Source organism: Syngnathus acus, chromosome 6 (assembly GCF_901709675.1).
Source record: "Syngnathus acus chromosome 6, fSynAcu1.2, whole genome shotgun sequence".
NCBI lineage: Eukaryota > Metazoa > Chordata > Actinopteri > Syngnathiformes > Syngnathidae > Syngnathus > Syngnathus acus.
In genome coordinates, this window is record NC_051092.1 from 11,878,443 (window position 1) to 11,899,990 (window position 21,548).

The 21,548-nt window shown below is 39.9% G+C and overlaps 1 protein-coding gene across 2 annotated transcripts in view; it reads left to right on the forward strand.

The window, feature by feature from the left end:
* Positions 1 to 9,659: 9,659 nt before the first annotated feature.
* The window catches only part of sema3e (sema domain, immunoglobulin domain (Ig), short basic domain, secreted, (semaphorin) 3E), a 19,557-nt gene continuing 7,668 nt past the window's right edge, over positions 9,660 to 21,548 (forward strand). For both annotated transcript variants that reach the window (XM_037254338.1, XM_037254339.1), the window contains exons 1-2: positions 9,660 to 10,419; positions 21,341 to 21,501. In XM_037254338.1, the coding sequence (XP_037110233.1) occupies positions 10,281 to 10,419; positions 21,341 to 21,501 (300 nt within the window). In that variant the 5' untranslated portion in view covers positions 9,660 to 10,280. The remainder of the gene's footprint in view (positions 10,420 to 21,340; positions 21,502 to 21,548) is intronic.

Sequence of the window (21,548 nt, forward strand, 5' to 3'; positions counted from 1 at the left end):
ACGATTGCCCCCAATTATCGTTTTATTAACCAATTAATGGTGTGATATTGTTTAAAGATTAAAAAAACTACGCAACAACTAAGTAATGTCAGCTAAGAGGCATTGAAGTTGTGCTCAAACTTTTTTAAATTGATTCGGTTTCTGGTTCTATTAGTTTTCCAAAGTAAAAGCAGACATTTACAAATTTTGAATAAACATAAACCAACAATTCATCAAGGACTACAGAAATCAGAATTCCCGCTGAGAGGCTGAAATCAGAGGATTTGGTCAATTTTAAGTTAAAAACGGCTCTGAACATTCTGAATATGATTAGATGAGAGAGAGAGAGAGAGAGAGAGAGAGAGAGAGAGAGAGAGAGAGAGAGAGAGAGAGAGAGAGAGAGAGAGAGAGAGAGAGAGAGAGAGAGAGAGAGAGAGAGAGAGAGAGAGAGAGAGAGAGAGGAAAACATTATTTTTCTATTCTATATTGCAGTGCAGTACAGTATATTAACAAACAACTGAATCAAAAATAGTATACTTAGTATACTGACGTTTATTTACTCCTACTACCACCACCGCTATTACCACTAATAATCATCATCACCACCATCACCGACATCATCATCTTCATCATATTTTCTAAAATTACATATGCATTGTTACATACTGTATATATTATTATTAACATTAACGCCACTATAAATACCAATAAAATAAATGAATGATGGTGCAGCATTGCATGCAGAATCTCAGACGCCCAATACAATCTTGTGCAGATAACAACCTTCATAACGATTTCTTGACGGGGAGTTCGCGTGTCATTTCTAAAAAAATAATCACATTGCGATAGCTGCATTTCAGCAGGCTTTTCGTTTGCTCACGCGAGTCACGTGGACCCAAACCCGCGTGTCCCCTTTAATTTCCCTGGCCGTGCATTGCGATCACCTGTCAGATGCAACGCATGCGCACTTACACGGGAGGCATACCCCCCTTCTCCTCTTCTGGAGGATGTTGCTGATCATCGCTCCCTCCTTCCGCCGCTGCCTCTGTGCCCTACGCCTCTCTACAGCCACGCACACGGCGAGCGCGTCGAGGAGCAGGATGGCCGTACGGATTCGATCTCACTGAAGGTATCCCCCTGCTTATCGTCCGCAAAACGGGGAGAGACTTGTCATTTGACATTGTAGCCGCGTAGGGTGAAGGATGCTGCGGGGTGGGAGGAGGATGCGCGAGTCCTTGTTTTTTTTCCCTTTCTTTTAACACCACCCAGCATGACAGGATTTCCCTCCTCCGCTTCTTTTATTACAGCTAATTTCATGCAATCTCAAATAAAAAGTGTGGCTTCCTGTCAAGGGCATGCGCACAGAATTGTGGAGGATGAGTCGTTCTCCATCCGTCACGCTTCACTATCTCCCACAGGCGTTTCAACATATCATCGTGAGGTTCTTCTGTGATGTGATTTTCGCTGTGGATTGGCTGCCTTGATCAAAATAGTTCAAATAGTTCATCTTGACCACCCTGTCTGGTCAATAACACTTTAATCGTGTTGCATTACTCCCCTCCGGTGGTTGGCATTGGATAGTACAAATAACTAGATTTTTGTGCAGGATTTTTCAATTAGATATGTTTTTTTTTTTTTTTTTTTAAACAGGTCTCTATATGATATCCAGTTTTTACAACAAACTTCAACAAGTATTCCATTTCACTTCTTGAAGAAACTCATTTGCATTAATTCCTTGTATCATTAGTAACCCAAGTTGGAGTGCTCTTTCATAGAGAACGAGACTGCCCTCTGGCGGTGAAAATACCACACCTCGAACTGAATTATGGAAAACTTGTGACCGAGTATGACCTATGAAAGAGTATTCGGGCCGCCCACGGTGCCAAGAGACACGAGCGGAAGAAGTGACTCACATGTCTAGAATAGAGAGAAGTTGCAGGACACCTAATTTCTTTTCGTGAAAATCTTGCAGGAGCCCGACCATATTTGAGAGGGAGTGCTGGGTAACACCATGCCAGTAATAAAAGCGTCAGTGTCATGAATGATGCTCTAATGGAAAGAAATGAATCGAGAGGGAAGAAAACTGCATGTGATTTTTGTGGTGCTTGCTTCAACATGCACAAAGCTGTTGTGAATCTGCCAGACAGACCCGCTACATTTGAACATTATCTCACACTTGTCACCAAGTTGGTTAAAGCCTCTGTAATTGTGATGGAACAATAGACAAACATCATTTTTAATGTCTCACAATATGTTGTGTTTAAACCGGTCATGCACTTTGATGACAGAAACTACACTAGGGAATCAATATCACATGTACAGAATGGCATTAATGTATATAAATATCCCTAGTTGAAACTCTCATTCAGAGTTCTTCAATTCATTAAGAATACTAGACTTGTCTTTATTTCATGTAGAAATATGAAAATATCTGACAAGCCTTCCATGACAATACATGAAAGGCAATTATGTGCATAATTACACATACAGTGAGCAGCAGTTAAATTGCGGTTTTGATGCATTTAGCAAGTTGTCAACATAATGACTTTTTTGGAGTGGTTGTCAACCTAATTACTGCTTGTCCCGTAAAGTGACAACAGTTTTGACACTTTAAGTCAAAACACCATGGAAAGACTTTCTTCATAACAGTACACAGAGATGGAAAATAAAGTCGACATACTATGACTCATCGTGGTTGCACCCAAAAGAGAAAAATGACAGCTGCTTGTAAGGATTTACTGCTCTATTTGTTCTTTTGTGCACCTTACCAACCAAAAGGAACCAGGGTGTGTATGAGCAATTTCACAAATACATGTGATGTAATAAATGTTGATTACCACACGGAAATCATTCGTAAATTTCTTCATCAGAAAAACACCGGTGACGAATCTACGTTCTACTGAAACGTGAAAAATGCAACGTGAAAAGACAGATTGATGGCCAATTAGGCTTTGAGTCAAATGATTTTACCAGAGGCCATATGGTAAAAATACAGAAAATGATGTGATACGATTGCACAATAGGTGTGAGCCGGATATGGTTCAACCCCCAAAAATGTGTCCTGGTATAGCCGACTGTGAATTTTCACACTTAGGTTTTTTCCAGCTGTAACGTGACTGAAATCTTCAGCTTGGCTCATGCTGCTGGAACATATTTGCAATCCAAGGCAGTGTTTTCTAACTTTTATTGCGCCAAGGCACATAGCTGACATTCAAGGAATTTCTCAGCACACAATCTAACAAAAATTCGACAAAAACAAGACACTGGTTAATTTTACCTTCTGCTATTTGGTGGAAGAGCATTTAATTATCCGTTATTTTAAATCACCAGCATTAAAAAAAAAAATCATGACTTGGGAATGATTAATCAAATATATCCTCACAGTGCTGTGTTGGAGGTTTAAATCTCGGCTCCTTCCTGTGCAGTGTCTCCATTGCGGGACTTTTCTCCGGGTACTATGGCTTCCACACACATATTCCTTAAACATGCACGTTAGCTTCATTGAAGACTAAATTGTCCATAGGTGTGAATGCTTGTTTGTCTAGAAGTCAGCTGGGTTAGAATCCAGCTCACCCGTGGTCCCTATAAGGTTATGTGGCGCATAAAATGTGTGGCTTTTTGAAAGTGCTTCAGTCATGATGTCACGTTGTATGTGAACAATAAATAAAAAAAATGATTTCAAGTCTACACACTTGACCTGTAAAGTGAATTTTGAGATTTCTTTCAAATGTACTATACAAATTTGAAGATCATTTTAAAAAAAACTTGTATGTACAATGAGGTACTACTGAATTGTGACGATCGTCACACCAAACTGTAAACACAATGTCATCCCAAGATGGAGGATTTGCACACACAGGTCACTGATAACGCCATTTCAGGCGGTCCCAGTAATTCATTGACATGTTAACAGTGCCAGAAGGAAGACATCTGGAAGAGGCATTTGGCCCGAGTGCTCCCAATGACATTCTCCTTATTCACCTCGTATTCTCACTGAAGGTCGACAGTGACGAATGCTGCTAACTGGCGTGAGTGATGTGTTGGGTGGAGGTTGAGGTCTTGTTGGTGTACACGAGTGGAGATAAGAAAAGCGTGACTTCAGGCAGGGATTAGGTGTTAAGGATTCAAAAAAAGAAAAAAAAATTCCAGAAACAGGACCCAGTGTGCCGTGATGCACTCAGGAGGGATACACCCAAAGTGTGACTCAACACTTGATTCATGGTTGTGGGCAACTTTTTTTAAGCTGCGACTCTCAACACAACTCGTTTGTTTTCATTTAGTGGCTTCCTACAGAAAAACAGATGTGTGGATGTTTTTCAAATTAACAAAAGACAAAAGGTTCAGGGGACAAATGGTCCCTATAGAAGGACTTCATTGAGAACATGCTTTGGTTGTTGCTTAATCTGAGTCTTACTGACGGAATTGCGAAAAAACACCACATTTACGAGATCCAATTTTGAATACAACCAAAATACTTCAAAGATGGTTCGAATCAACATCACATGCAGCTTCAAGTGAGATGTCAGAAAAATCTGGTCAGGCATATACTTAAAAAGGCAAATTTACGCATGTACTTTATTTCATTGATTAACTTCTCTTTGCATGTGTTTGCCGATTAAAATATTCATTAAAACATTGTAGTAAAAGGTTTAATGAACGTAATTTCGATCTCTTTGTGTGTCTTGACGTGAAGAAATTGACAATAAAGCAGACTGACTTTTTTTTTACTTGACTTTGATTGCAACAGTTGGGACTTAAATCATTCGATGTATTGAAAAAATATGTTTTGAAATAGTGTGTGGCATAAAATGTCACTTGACTGACCTGAGTGTTGCGGCAGGATTTTGTTCAAGCTCTATGCACGTCGAGAAGGCAAATGTCAGCAAGTCTCTAAAATCATTCACTGTTTGGTTGGAAAATATCTCACATTCCTTTCAAGGTTTTTGTATTCTGACAATCCGCTAATGTTCGTGTGCTTTGATCTTGTATGAAATGTCGGTCATTTTGGTGTGGGCATCAATCACTCGAGCAGTGAGCGAGGAAAACAGGCCGTACTAAGTACATGCTGCGGGCAGATGTTTAGTCTGCACTTGTCGGCGTATGATGAACTCAAGAGGAAAATTAAAGGGGGAAAATGAAAACAAAATCTGTAAAAAAACAAAAGTTTAAAGAGCTTAATGATAATATAAAATCATTCAATTGGAATTTTAAGTAGCCTGGCAAAATTGTTACTTACACTGGTTCTTTGACTTACAAGCGACCCGACTTTTTTGTAAAAATAAAAATAAAATACTTACAGGCATACAGTTTTACCATCTGCAAAAAGACTAATACTTTTGCAGCTCAATTCGAACCCATTTTTATACTTACCATCCAAAGTTGAATTTTTAAAATTGTATTTAAGTGTGTCCAAAATTTGAACAAAATCATAAAAGCTCAGGCAAATATTTAAATATACTTCAACATTTCTCACTGTCAGATAAGCTTAGTGTAATTGATACCCAAACAAGCTATTTTGTTGATATTGTACTCTACTGCGCCCAGACCCTATCTTATACCCGACTTATAAACTCCAAGATTTATTTGACTTCTCCAGCATTTTCTACCCAGAAAGTGTTGGTTGAACAACTTGTAAGCTTGATGCTTATGCTGACTGAATGAACTACTTGTTTGCTCTGCGGTACATCTACATATACTCTGCATTTCTACCCTCCATGTCAAAAACAACAGGAAATATCTACGGCGGTGCCAAAGGAGGATAAAGAAAGCTTCTAAGCATACAGCAGTCACGCATGCACACAATCACACCTATAGAATATGAGACCGTTGCCATGATGATGGATGAGGATTCACGGGAGGCCAGATGGTGACTTCCATGCACGTATCACCCGAGCGGCTCCGGCTGGATATCCCATTACTGATTCATATAGAAAGCATGTCAGAAAACACAATGCAGTAGTTTTCATTTTGCCATGGAAATGGTAGCAACGTTTTTAGCTGGTAAATTTAGAATGTATTTACCATTCAACTGCATCCACTGGAGATATAAATGAAGTGTAATGGAGTACTGCATATGTGATTCCCGTCTAGGGGGCTGTGGGAATTTCTTTTCATTATTTATAAATATAGCTTTGTTCATCTACATTTGCTAGCGTCTTATAATGACAATTATATGCTCTTGCTTCTTGCAAGTCTATCTGGTTGTGCAGCACTGCTATACGTAGTAATTCCCTCCACACAATCTGTGAGTTCATAAACAAGTCAAAATTCATACAGTTCATGGTCACTGTGAATTGGTTCAACCTGTCAAATGTGCCAATTCTCACTCCACAATTTTAACTTCTCCTGACAGGGGAAAAACAGCATGAGGTCTTTAAGAGAATTTAAGCTGCACATATGCAGTAAGTAGGTTAACCACATGTGTTTTTGACATTGACAGTCCCTTCAAATGCTGAAAAAAAAAAGGTGCTGCACCATGGAAGTCTGTTTTATTCTTGCGAGAGTGTGTGTGTGTGTGTGTGTGTGTGTATACGTATATATATATATTGATATATATATATATAGTAACAAAGACATGTTTGGAAGCTAAAGAGCAGCACTGCAAAATTCTCAACCGTAACGCTAGCACCAAAGCTAGAGCGAATATATAAAAATTCCAATCTGCGCATACATTGTAGATCATAAAAGTAGCTTCATCAGGGTCGCCGTAGAGACAAAGGTGCTATAGACTTCCAAGCTGTTATTTCAAAGCTACTATTACTACATGCTGCTTTAAAACCCTGGTTGTGTTTCTAGTCATGGACAAAGCTCTCAGCCCATATGATGGCCACCTGTGTCAACGCTTGAAGTATCTAGTAGCTCTCAAGTGCAGACACCAGAGTCCTGATTCATTTTTTTGTGGCTTTTGGAAGTCGTGTAGGCATAAAACACTCATGTTCTATTTTCAGTCTAGGTTAAAGCGCTTCTTTCCTCCCTTTTGTGCACGCTAATTGTGTCGCATTGCCTCAAAAGTATTGTAGGTGCATCCATGGGGAGTGTGTATATGCAAGTCTATGTTGGAGGCGTCTGTGTATTGACACAGCAATAACATGAATGAAAATATTTCTGCTGTGTTCGGACAGCATGTAAGGAACACCCCGAGTATTTGGACGCAGCCTATCCAAACAAACACCAGACGTCAGCACTCAATCAAAGCCCCATTTCACACTCACCAAAGCCCCTAAAATCCCAAAAGGTGAAGGGGCTTCCGACAAGGTCACTCTGGAATTCATGAATGTTTAAATGATGATGACGCATTACATACTTGTGCTGTAAATGCATTAGTGTGTGTATATTACTGAGGGTCAATAAGCTCTCCAAAGACTTGGTGCAGTAAAAAAAAAATATATATATATATATTGAATGATTCTTGTATTTTATTGATTCAAGTACACATATGGAAAAGCAGTGTTTGACCCCTTTGGGTTTTCAAGCAACAAACTGTTTTGTCGAGGTCCAATTACCCATTTGTATATGGTAACTCAGCATGAAGAAGAAAAAAAAAAAGATGTTCTGTTTTTTTAGTACAGATTGTGTTTACGATGATTTTTATCAGATCATTATTCAGCTGGAAATAATACTGATAACCAATGAAATGGCCGATTAATTCAAAGTCTATATGATGAACAAATTTTGTTCTAATAAATACATTTACAGTTTTACAATATTTGATTGATATTTGGGTATTTGAATGTACTATCTTAGTCTCATGTTATAATGCATAGGTGTTAAAGTCAAGGCTCGGGAAGTCAGATCCGGTTCGCAACATAATTTTTGTGGGCCCAAAAGCAAATGTGCCAACTTTCATGAACCTTGCTAAAATCTGTATTGAATCTTTAAATTACTAGGTGTGATGAATATTATAATAATAATTATTACAATTATTATAATATTAAAATAATAATTCTACAGCCGCTGTGGGAGATATGTGCTACATGGGCGGCATCAAGCACTACACAAATCAAGAGGAGGGGAGGGAAGTGGAAACTGAGCGAGGATTAAGAAGCAATATGTGTGGAACCTGACTGTTGCCATCTATGGTAGAATGTCGACTGATTAGATCTGGTAGGAAGGAGTAAATGGATACTGCGCCCACTGGCTATGTACATTAGCCTTTTTAAAATGGCTATTAATCTGGGCCAGGGGCTTAGGCAAAAGGGAAAACAAAATCCCACAGAGCACCTTTCATCAGGTTGTAAGGTTAATGCACACGCTTAACAAAAAAATTCCTCAGCTCCAGACGGGTGATAGTGTGTCAGTCAGCCACATTCCCCTGACATTGAGCAGTTGTCTCGCTCAGACCAGCAGACGAGAGGCTATAATTGCAACAAGGCAGCGGTATAACCGAGTTTGTGTATGTTGCGAGCCCACAAAGTCCTTCTGTTCTCTTGGGAACAGGTGCAACGTGGGAGTTAAAGCTACCAGATCCCCCACATTGGTGTGAGGGGCTAGGCCGCAGCTGCTAGTTAATGCAGTCGATTGCAATTTCATGATCCTGACTGTGTTTCAATTTATACTGCTGTTGTAACTTAACACTCCAATACACTGTACCGCCAAACTACTAATGAACTCATTGGTATTTCATGACTTGCTTCAACATCGCTTGCCGGAGCCATGACCATAAGTTGGAAAATGTTTCAGTCTACAACATTATCCAAAAAAAAGAGTTTACGGTGTTTTTCCCCTTTCCAAATCCCTTAGATGCTTATGCTTGACTGATTAGCATGACATCATGTTAGTGTCACCACAAAGATATGAAAAGAGATGTCGAGGGAAAACAGATGTCTTAGGCGGGATACTGTGGCTCTCCGGAGTGGATGCCTGAATTCCTGGCCAATCCCCTGATGTTGGACACAGGTTTATTTTCCTTGCCAACGGTGTGTAGGATGCCATTTTGTTGACATTTTATAGGATAAAGATCATACTTAAAGGAAGCAGCTCCATGTATTTACAGTGTTGAATGACAGGCTTCTTGCTAAGTACCAATTTGAAGAGAACATTAGTTGTTCATTTAATATTTAGATTAGAATTTGAAATCAGAGTAAGCCAAATGCACGCTCTACTGATGTAAAATCTCAAAGAATGCCAAGTACGTTTTTTACGAGTACATTTTACGAGTACACGGGTTAAGCACATTTTCAAAAACCAAATGACTGTGCCAACTGAAAAGATGTGTCCAAAGTGATAGAGTAGCAAAATCTTTTTTTTTTGTCTTCAGATGAACAGATTAAAAAAAAAAAAAAACACCAAGCACAGGAACCTTGCCATGAGACCAAATGAAATTCCATGGCCAAGCATGCTACTCAATGTCTTTGAGGCACGACAAAGACGACAACAAGGCAAAGTGTGCAAAGCTACAATACAGTCAAGGCAGGAGTGTAAAAGGATGTGAAAATATCAGGAGATGGGAGAGGAGAACCTGGTGGAGTTCCACAAAGCACAAACAGTCACGGTGACGATTGACAAGGAGCTCTTCAAACAGTTGGAAGCCGTTTTGAAAGTCTTTAAACAGCAAAGCAGTCATTATACAATGGCACCAGGCCAGATCGGTAGCGGCACTAGCAATCATCTTTACTGACTCACTTAAGAGGTGAGGTTTGGGGATCCTCCCTTCCTGTTTGAGCAGATTCACAGCTTCACTTTCCTGCCTTGTACAGAGTGAGCGCACGCCAGGCGTGAGGCTCCCTGCTCCTCCCCTCTCCTGCTCAGGCGTTTCTGCAGAGCTCCCATCCGGAGATTGACAGACTCCAAAGGTACTCAAGTGGAATAGACGCACTCCAACCTTCCTGCTTGCTGGGAAAGACTAATGCGATGCATATTTATTGATCAGCTGTGTGGGATTCTCCGCTTTTGTTTTTTATTATTTGCTTCCATTGGAATACGAAAGAGCAGATCCGACTCAACATCCAGACACGCAAACAGAAGGACCAACATATGGAGAGTAGTGGGCACTGCAGCATGAACGCAACAACTGGACCTCTCTTCTCCCTGGTTACGAAGAGCAAGTGAGAAAATAATAGTCAGCGCTGTCCACCAAGCTTGTGGGTGGATGCGGCCAGCAGACTGCAGACTGCTTTAACGGAGCAAGGAGACTGTGAGGAAGCAGCGTAAGCTGTGATGATGATCCATAAATGGAGCGTTACCTTCGAGGAGACTCATTTTGCTTAGTTCATGCCAAGATTCTTTTTTATTAATTTGATTCAGAAGGAACAGTTTTTCCACTGATGCTTGGGTTCAGCCTCCCTTGCAGGCTTTCTTTCTAGATGAATGTGCAGCTTGTTCCTAGGAGGATGGAGGACTGCTTGAGGACCAGCTTTTTGGTACTGATGATATTGTATTTGGTTCCAAGCAGAGTTGACACAGCCAACAGCGTTAACCCCAGAATACGGCTCTCACACAAAGGTAAGAAATGTGCAGTGTGTTGTTGCGTGTGATTGTGTTTGTCGCCAAAGTGGCAGATATAAGCAAACAAATATAATGCTACTTGTGTATAAAACAGACTTATGCTTTGTTTGAACTCTCAATGTTTGACCATTTTGAACAGGAATGAGGAATTCTAAATTTAAATGACATTTTCAGTTGAAGATATTCTATATATTATAATTATGCTCATTACACAAACATACAAACATATTTTGACTGATGCAGGTGTGGCATAAGCTTTCAAGTACTGTAAATGTCAGAATTTTACCTTCACCTTACGGCGTTCCATGAACACATAAAAACTTCATGAGGGAAGTGGGGCATTGAAAAGGGTGGGAAATTCCTGTAATAATTCTTGGGCTACATCAAAGTCTACAGACAATGCCTGGTAATTTACGAGCAAGCCAAATGGGGGAGAAAAAAAAAAAAAAAATCGGATCCTCTCACAAAGTTGAACATTCTGACTTTCCCCATTGCACATGTCCAATTACTCAAGTATGTTGGCCATTAAAGTGACTCCGTACTTCACTACTGATCAAAAACGTAGTGACAAAAAATCCTTGGCTACAGTGAATCACTAGCAAATGAAAATGAAACCCTAGGTTGTCACCGTGATGTGTTCCTCATAAGATTTCTTCTGCCTACGCCAACACGCAGACATCGTGTAGTGTGCCAGTTTCTATCCCGCAAAAAAGCAGATTCTTTTGTTTTTGAGATTCCACAATGAGGTACAGCGATGGAGGAGGTACTTAGCAATAGGAAGGTGTGCCTGGATGCTTTATGATATGCCTTATAAACTCTCTGCTTCATTTGGTTACGATAATAAGAGTTGATTCTTTGCAGAGTAAACACTGTCATTTTCTCACACATCTTTGATCTCTACAGCAACAGAATGGTAATTCCACATAAGCCTGTTAGTCATGGTTGGATATAGGTGTGGAATTTCAACGGTCAATAACTTATAAACACATAGCACGGTTGGAACTTTAGTAAAAATTTTGGGGTCAGCAGTTACATCTGTGAAGTACCTAGTACGATGTTTATTCATCTGTGCGCCATGATTTGTGTCAGCTTTGATGTAAACGCAGGAGTCGCTTTAAAAAAAGTGAGGAAGTTTATATTCTATTGACACCTTTTATACAAAGTAGCCTTATTGAGGTTAAGTACACATTATTTTCTTATGCCAATAATTTTATTTTCATTTTCCGATTTCAAATTGTTCAAGGCACTGAACTGGAGTGAGGAAGTACTCGGACAGGCTGTGAAATATATTTGTAAAATATTTATTGACGTATTATGCATATGGTATTTAGTGCAAATTTTGGCAAAAAAAGAACCCAGTTGTGTGGAAAATATAAATACAATGAACACAAATTGAAAATTATTCTGGTGCGAGACATACAGCAGCTTAAATCAAATTCCCCTAGAAGTCGGAACGTATCAGGCGTTAATACACTAAAAATGTAATTAATTCAAAAGTTACACATTTACATTTTATTAAATACTTCTAGTTAATAAATACAAACCAAATCATCATCATCGGTTTAAAGTCCGCTTTCCAGGCGCCGATGGGTTGGACTGGATTCTCAATATGGCTTTCTTCCACCGAGGACGGTCCATGGCCATCTCGTGGTTGAGAGTCCTATACTGAGAAAATTTTTGGAGCAAAACTTTTTACAGCCGGATGCCCTTCCTGACACCAACCCAAGGGGAAAACTAAAGACAAGAAACAAAACAAAAGAAAAATATCAAGTACAACTGAACATGTTTTCCAATGCCGTGTGGAGAAGAGGCCCATCAAAAAATTAAATCAATCAGATTTTTTTTTTTTTATCCCAGTTCCTGAACAATATTCAATACCAAGTTTATATTATCAATTCTAACAGACAGAAAGTTACATATACATTGCATTATATCATTGAGTTTTATTTTACAGCTTTGGTAGTTTCCACTTCAAGCACTTTTCTCACATCAATAATTTCTAGTGCAAAAAGAAGAGTTGATGTTCACTTGACAGTTTTTCTTGTGAAAAAAAAAAGTCTGCTTTCCCAGAACAAACAAGCACACCCCTGATGGTGTCCATAGAGTGGTGTGCATCCTCTGAGGGTGTCGATGATGCTCGCACACAGCGATATCTTGTTGTCAAGTTTGAAAGAATTGGCAGATAGTATCCCTCACATTCCACAAACTAGCTCACTGGATTCACCAAGAGAGATGGAAGACAGCGGTATCCCATCCTGAACCTTCTCTGTGATTCTCAAGAGAATTAGTCTTCCTTCAAGTCCTCATCAGCTTGAGATCTTTAGCTTCACCTGGAAAAAAGAAAAAAAGACAATCAGGGTGCTTGCCACCAAGTACGACAGAAACTGGAGTCTTCATCAGCTCAGAATAATTTATGCTACTTTCAATCTCTTAGCTACATCATTTTAAGATAAACCGAGACTAACATCCTAAGTAAAAATCACATGGGAGTCAAATTAACGCACCACAAGATGCACATAATAGTTTATTTATTTTTATTTATTTAACCTTTATTTACAACCTTTGCTCACAACATATTAGTTGTGGTACGTTAAGTTAACAAAAGGATTTAACGGTGTATAAATGTGTACCTGTTGAAATGCCCGACATGGCGCCATCTCCGGTGTTCTTGAATGAAGCGAAGTCTGGTTGGGATTTTGAATTGTAGATGAAATGTTCAGTCCCCAGCTCTCATGGTGACGTATAGCCTACTTATTCTAAATTCAGGTCATTGTCGTAATGTAGACGCAAGTACTGTAGAAGAAAGTGCGTTTGATACGTCTTGCCAAAAATGAACATCAAAAAGGAAAACAGGCACACACAAGCGACTAATACAAAACTGATGAACAGTGTCAGTTATAGTTTTTAATAAACCACCCAAATAATGAAGAACCTGTGGAAAAAGTTTCAAGTGCTTGACACCCCACCAATCTGCAGTGTCTGTCTTTAGTCTTACATGTTCTGGCAAAGACTTGAGGGATATGCAGCAAATGGATCATACTGAAGAATGAGAAAAGCCTCCAACTAAAGCATAAAGTCCCAGGCCAAAACATTAGCATCTGTAAATTACGAGATTGAATTCAAAAACTGGTTTGATACATTGTAGTCAGATGTACAGTATACTGCAGTCGTTGTGTGGAACTCCACTGCGTCAGAGACTGAGGTTTTTTTTTTTTTCCTTTTATGGATCCTTTGCTCAATGTTGCGGTCTGTAAGTGGATGCCTACTGTATATTTTCCCCCGACTTGAAAAGTCCCACTCATGCGCACAGGGACAACTGAATTTTTCACAAGCTGGTGGCTTGGACGCAGTTCAGGGAGAGCGCTGAGATGGAGTCAAAAGTTCTTCCTCAGAGTATAGAAAATACTACAATAACATCTGCTATCATAACTGTGAGGAAGTATCCGGCTCTACCTCTGCGAATGACTTGTCAAGACTAATGTAGAGCAAATATTTGTACTTGAGAATTGGAGCATTCCACAAGGGAGGCCATCTTTTTGAAACCATCTCTAAAACAGAGGAGGGTGTTTACTAAAGTTTCCACAAACAATGCATTTCTTTCCTCCATTCCAAAGAGACTCAATAAATTTAGCTCCCAAAGAATACATAAAAACAACACAGTCCTTTAGGCCTTCAGATGTTTAAGCCATTATTACAGCTGAGTGTAATATTGAAGAAAAAATTTAATTCTGGCTTTTGTGCATCAAGTGAATTTGCTCGGACGAGAGGCGAAAGTTCTCTTAAGACAATTAGAGCCAATTAGACAATTAGAATAATTAGTATAGTCGCAATTGGGTCTAAGGCGTAGCGGTCTCCAAACTACAGCCCCCGGGCCAATTGCGGCCTGTGGTCCATTTTTATTTGCCCCACAAGAAATGTTATAAAAAGAATAGAATATGACCTGCACTTCAACTTTTGCCTGAGAGTAGACACTACGTGCTAAGAATATTTATCAAATGCTGTATGAGCACTGAAACCTTGTAAGTTTAACCTGCTTGGATCAATAGGAATCATCGAGTTTCTTCTGGCTTCTGCATATGAATTCCTGAGGGCAAATCTGCGTATGTGTCTTGGGTGACCTTGCAAGCAAGCAAATAATGGCACGCCTTGATGTTCATATTCACAGTTATCTCCACCCTTTCTTTCTTTTTCAGTGTGTTTGATAGAGATTCATTTGAGATAACCGCAAAACTGCCGACATTCCAAGTTTCTACTTCAATCATACGGTGTACTAAGCAAACATCTAAGATTCCAAGCTGTATTTAGAGCAGAAGCTGACCCCAATGTTTGATGATGCAGCATCCAACTCTTCTCAAAAGCCTTATCTTATTACATATTGCTCTAGTTTTGAGCCCTCTGCCTTAGATGAGAAGTGTTCCAGAGTGCAGTGCTTTTTTTCTTTTGAAAAACAGTCATAAATTGTGAAACATTTCACTGGGTGCATGTGTCAGGGTTAAGGCAGACAGTAAGTTAGGTGGTCGGCTGCGGTCAATGTAATGCAGCAATTCTATGACCTAATTAGATATGCTGCTGAAGGATTGGTACTTTTATTTTACCCAGAGTCTTGGAATACACTAAACTGCAGGGGCGGGCAACCAAATGAGCAAAAAGAAGAAAACACCCCACCCAAAGGGCCACAGAACATATGGATGTCCAAGCTACCATGGCAACAGCATCTTACCATGTCCTGCGGCAATAATCACATCCTAAAACGGGATTTTTTTCATACTCCTGCTTACAGAAATGTGCTGGCTTGTCACAAATAATTTGGACAAGGTTTCATACCTCATGCACAGTTTATCTTTCAAGTTAAATATTGCATGCCGTGTCATCAAGCAAAGCAAACTGTGCTTGGCGACAATAGGCCAACATTATACTCACATAGTAATTATAGTGTAATAAAGCCTCCCTGCCTCTTTGGGTTGTAATTTCAGACCTTCTACAGCAGACAAAATGACAAGTCCTATATTTTGTAGCTTTGAAAATGAAACGGCATCTACTTAGCTCCGAGAAGGGGAATACCGGTGTCTAATTCTTCAAATAGAGAATGGGATTTTTTTTTTTTTTTTTGATAAGATGAATTGAAGTGAGAACTCAAATTAACTTGAATGGTACATGTTCACCTTGTGGCAAAATGGATGTTTGATGTCGACTTTCTAGGTCGAAAAGGAAAAGTGATATCTTCTTCCTTGGTTTTCATCTCTCTACCTCATTTTGTCTGTGGACAGTTGCCCTCCCACTGTGTATGCGCGTTCATTAATCAGGTGTCAAAGGAGGAGGGGGTGTAGCTGATGAAGCTCCAGTATTCTGTCTGACCTTATCCCCATGAAAAAAAAAACCAAGAGGACGAGGGTGTGAAGACAACGATTACGTGAGCTTTCACAGACTGCATTTGCGCTAAGGAAAGAGTGGCTCACCATTAGATGTATTTCACGTCTCCAATACGGTTTGTTCTGAGGTCTCACAAACCGGTGAAGGCAGTCGCTTGCAATTAGGCCTGTCACGATCAATACTATATTGACTTATCACTCGATGACAAAAACACGATTCGAAGGACGCGATGGTTTTGTCAGACTCGATACATGGTATTCGCTTTTGTTGCCTCCTCGTCCGCCAATCTGTCTTCTATTAGACATTAAGTCAGTGAGCAACCGCCAAACAAATGCAAAGTTTACGGATTTTATCTGTCAGTCAACACAAGTTGCCACAATGAGTGAAAGTATCTGATCTCCGAGTTTGTGCGACTCAAATCCCTCTACCCCGTCTGCTTAGAGACTTTCAAATGAAAAAGTAGGTTGCTCACTGGCAAACGCATTGTCGTCTCAATGTTTCCATACACACCCCAGACGAATGCAAATGTTTATTTGGATTGAATGGTTCGGAATCGTCTGCATCTTCTTTCAGTGTGCATCAGATGAAAGTGTCCGCCTTGGGGCGGGGAGGGAAGCCCCCCACCCCCCCTATGTATTTTTCATTTGATGTGGGATCTTGGCCAACTGTGGAAAACCCTGCGCCACCTCCTTTTACGCCTGCAGCTAGTGGCAAAGAATCTTCTCGCTGGCTTTGGATGACAGGAAGTTTGAGAAGGAAGCGCAGGGAAAGGAGATGCAGAAATCCCCCAAATTGCTTTTTATCAGTTCAAGACGTGGCTACAGCTGCACATAATAACAGGAGAGAAGGAGCAGTGTGATTGCGGAGCACACCTGTTGTGTTTTACATTGCGAGCGCTCATGCTAATCATAGTAATGGGTTCAACACACCATAAAATACTAAGCATTTTTCATTTACTGCATCTTTTTCTAGCTTTCCCCTAATTTCTTGGGTCCAGTGTCTGTGTCCTTCTTCCATTCCATCTTTCTGACCTACTTCCTCACGACACAGTTTCGTGTCTTTCCAGAGTTTCCAGTTTCTTATTTCCTTTTTATCGGGTTTCATACGACAGGCAGTGCCCAAACCCAACCGCATTACTGTCTCCTGACGACTAGCGTTCCGATTGTTTGGTTCCCAGTTTCAATATCCTGTCCGTTGACCTGGATTGTCCCAGAATCCTTCACGTTTTAAAAATCTGGTGCCTAGTTTCAAAATCCCTTTTGTTGATGCGCACCAATCCAAAGTGTTGCTGAACTTTGCTTCAATAAATTAACAGGATTTTGAGAATTCACCATGAAATGTTCTTCTCATCCATTTTCTTTCCATAGCGCTTCTGTCTACCTCATTTCCTTTGGGAATTTATTTAGTTTACTGGTTTTGCCACTTCCCTTCTTGTTTTGCTAATTTTTCCCCATAATCTGTATTCCTGATTCCTGCATGGCTTCCTTCCCTTTCTCCATGCTGATTTCCTATTTCCTTCCTGTGCATGTATGTCAGCGGCAATTATCCCCATGCTGTTATCAAACAAGACAAGTGAGAAGTGGACGAGCGAGGGCTTTTGGCGTGCGTGCCGTTTAAGGCATCACTTTAAATAGCCATCGACGTCTGTCATCTAAATAAGTGCTAGCAGATTTTGACTGCACACCAAAAAGAAGGAGTTCCTTGTTTTGTGAGCCAGACTGACATTCAAGCGTCAGAATGGAATGCAGTCCCTCGGCCAAGTTCCGTCTAACCGAGAAGCGACCGCAGGAGGTGCGATCCTGCGTGTGTGCCGATTCGATAATTACAGGGAGCACTTGCCACATCACCTCAATGGCAAGCACCGAGCAATTCCGGACCCCAGAGCTACTCAAACAAATACTTCTTGTTTTTACAACATTTAAACCTTAATCGCAACAAAGGACTACTTGACTTCACCTACTCCTCTGTGGATACATTATCCTATTTCAAACAAATGGGGGGGGCTGTAGTTGGAATATGAACATGGGATAAATGTCCTCTGTATCTATGTCCATGATCAAGTTTCACTAAAATATACAAATGATAGGAAAGAAAATCCAGCAATTAGCCCCTGCAACCTCTGCAGGTCGCAAGACTTCAGAACAAGGTTCTCCATTGTTGTGGTCCACAGAAGTGAGACATTTAGCGTAAGTACATCACCTTGGTGCTTGCTATTCTAAAGTCATCTTGTTCAAACTTACATAGGATTATTGTTCTATGTCAGAAGAGGAATTCAATGCATTAGGAATATCCGGCAGGTGAGTGAGGCAGTTTAAAGTTAAATATGTCAGTAGAGTTGGTGTTCAAGAGGTGCCTTATGTTTTACTGAACTGCAAAGTTTTTGGTTTCTGTTTTGATACGGTATAATATACAGGCATCAACTAAGTTTAATAGTGATGGGATGAATAGATATCAATATGGTGATTTCATATCATTTTTTATGATACATCGGCAACAAATGTCAAAAAGCATAAAGAATGACTGCACTAAAGTAATGTATTTAGGGTTTTTTTTTTGTCGTAAAAAAAAACCCACTGACTTTAAATCTTGAGGCAACATAATGCCGCAAGGCATGTTTTGACACCTCATACAGTTTATGTATCCAAGAGGATTAATGATTAGCTCAAGCTATTTTCCACACTTTATATTGCACATAATGCTTGCGATATTTTTGAGCAACATCTTGTGATATCACACGATGAGTTTCTCCTCTGAAGTCATTTCTCACATAGCACCACTGAGCTCAACACTTTTTTGGGTGTAACCCTGCTTAACATACACTCACACGCCAGAACGGAAGTGATAAAAAAAAAAACATTTATTGAGACCTGGTGAATGGCCAGTGCCCAAATTAAATTGTGAATTATTCAAAATTTAACACACCGGGTCACCCATGTCCCCCTTCACAAGGAACACCTGGTTCAGGCTTTATGGGAACAATGAAAGCTTTTTTTTTTTTTTTTCCTTCTCTGTTTAGAAACCCAGGGCTGTTAGGACTCAGAGGAAGCATATTGAATTCAGCATTACCTCTTTTTCAATCGCTTCACCTTCAAAGCTTGAAGTCCTTTTGCTTATTTGCACCCTATGCTCATGCCGCACATGGAGAGCATGTTTAGCGGAACGGCCTGTCAGGCTCAATCAGATCATCAGGCCCACGTTTTGCATGCATTCGCTTCTACGCATATTGAACACATGAGCAGTTCTATCGAAAAGCACGCACAACATTACAAAATCTGTGAATAAGAATGCACCCCTTTTTAGTCCAAATTTGGTAAACCAAACTTCAGACAAATCAACACTGAAATAGAGTTCTAGTTGTGGAGAAACTCAGAGCAACTCAAATACCATACCATGTAGTTTGCTTGCATTGTTGGTGTATGACTGGCCGAGTGATGCATGATGTTACACGTGAGAGCAAAAGGAAGGTTTACCACATGAGAGGAAGTGACAAGATTAAAAGATAGCCCACTGCTATATCTCTTGGCTATTCCTTTGGGAAGTTGGATTTCAAACACATGGCACATATGTGCAGATGTGACTCAAGCAAAACTTCCATATCTGCATTTATAGCCAATATTTCATTGATGTGACGCAGGTGTGTTTTTAACAGATACAGACATGCATAACTATAAAAGAAATATAGATTATGTTTTAGATCAGGGGTGTCAAACTCGTTTTTTTCGCGGGCCGCATTGAAGTCATAGCTTCTTTCGGAGGGCCATTATGACTGTCAACCCAAATAAATGTATGAGCACCTCATATATACAGTAAAAGCTACAAAGCAAACTGACAACTCATTTTCAAATCAGACGAGTAAAAACTCGTCAAATATTTAAAAAAAAAAGATATTAAAAGTGAAGACAATTTGCAATTCTAGTAATAACACACGAATTTGATGCACAATTTGTCTTCGCGGGCCACATAAAATGATGTGGCGGGCCGTATCTGGCCCCCGGGCCTTGAGCTTGACACCTGTGTTTTAGATGTATAAATATATTTATGGGACATTTTGCACGTTACATATGTTATCAAATCCATCAGTAAATATGTAAGTAAAGCAAATTACACTTACCGGGTCTTATTTAATGTACGGTCTTTAGGGAAAAAGAAACAAAAAAACAAAAACAAAAGGCACCACTGCAAATTCACACCTATAAAACCACAACGACAACAAAATATGTTTCAGCGCCGATCTTACTCATTTATGGCTTACAACATTGCAAATATTTACAGTTATTTTTGGCTTTCCTGCAGCATTAGTGATAAACTAAGGCGCGCGTGGTGACTTGCATACAAACTCGGGTTACTTCTGGACGATGCATCAGGCAATACAGCTATTATCGATTGTAGTCACAATAAACGTTTTTTTTTTTTTTATAGAGCAATTTGCAGTAGAAGCAACAATATTAAAAATGAAAGTAAAGCATTTACTCACCGAAACGACCGGAGAGTAATATCATAAAAGAACAAAATCCATCCTCCTTTATTTCCCTTGAGTTCATAGCGATTGAGGGGTTAGAGTTAACATTCCAGCAGGTCGGATTTGCCAAATTTGTATTCCTCTCGGAAAGACAGCCATTCGTCGGTAGGAGGATATTGTGAGATTAAGGAGTCAATTGGGATTTCATACCAGTTTAAGATCGGTGCGCCCACCTAACAGGTGATGTCAGTTAGAATTTAGCGTCCAATCAATGCCGTTAAATCGCTGACGTCATCTTACGTCAATTTACTGACCTTGCCAGGTCGTGCAAACTCAAAATGTGATTGTTGAAATAAACAAATAAATCTGTAAATTTTAGGGGTGCACACTGTAAATTGACTTGCAAATATTATATGTAAATATTCACATCTTCCAGACATGTTTTCAATTCATATGTTATTGTGAGAATAAATAACACAGTTTAAATGATCAACTTTTCCTAAAAGGTTTTGACCAGCCTTGCAAATATCAACACATTCCACATTCTGCACATTTTGCTGGTATTGATGGCAAAAATCTGACTTGGACTGGTCATAACTTGGATGCAAGCAGCATTGGTTCAGCTCAAACAGTATATGAGTGTGATTGGTTGTCTGTGCTCTTCCGCTATAGCCATCAGTCCAGTATTTATCTCTTCTGGCACACTAGCCTTGGCCATTATTCATTGTTAGAATAATGCAGGGTCAGACATTTAAACGTTTTTGGTTGGTGGCCTTCAAAGTGATACTTAAATGAATAAAAATATTCGACAAGTTATGACATGTCTATTTCTAAAAGGTCAACCACAGTCTTCATTTATTCTAAGGCTTGTATTTTAAATCACACTTATTGCAACAGACTGTAGCATTGCAGTCAATGAACATGGACAGAACAAGGCCACTAAGGCTTAAACTTAATAAACCAAGTCAATCCTAGGCATGGTAACCTCTGCACTGTTTGAAATACAATACAAACCGCCGCCGCCGCCGCGGTATTGTCATAATCATTTTTGTTAATCTTCAATGTCTCGTGTTGATGTTATGGCAACAGAACTTTGGCAGCTGAACAGGACTTGGGTGTTCCAGGGCAATGGAGTGCCTCTTCAGCCCCAGGCCATGCTGCTGGACGAAGGCCATGAGAGGCTTTATATCGGGGCCAAGAATGCTCTTTTCTCCCTCAGCCTGGACCAGGTTAACACGCACCACAGAGAGGTATCCTGGTCCAAGACTAATGAACTCTTAAACCCATTACCGGCTCG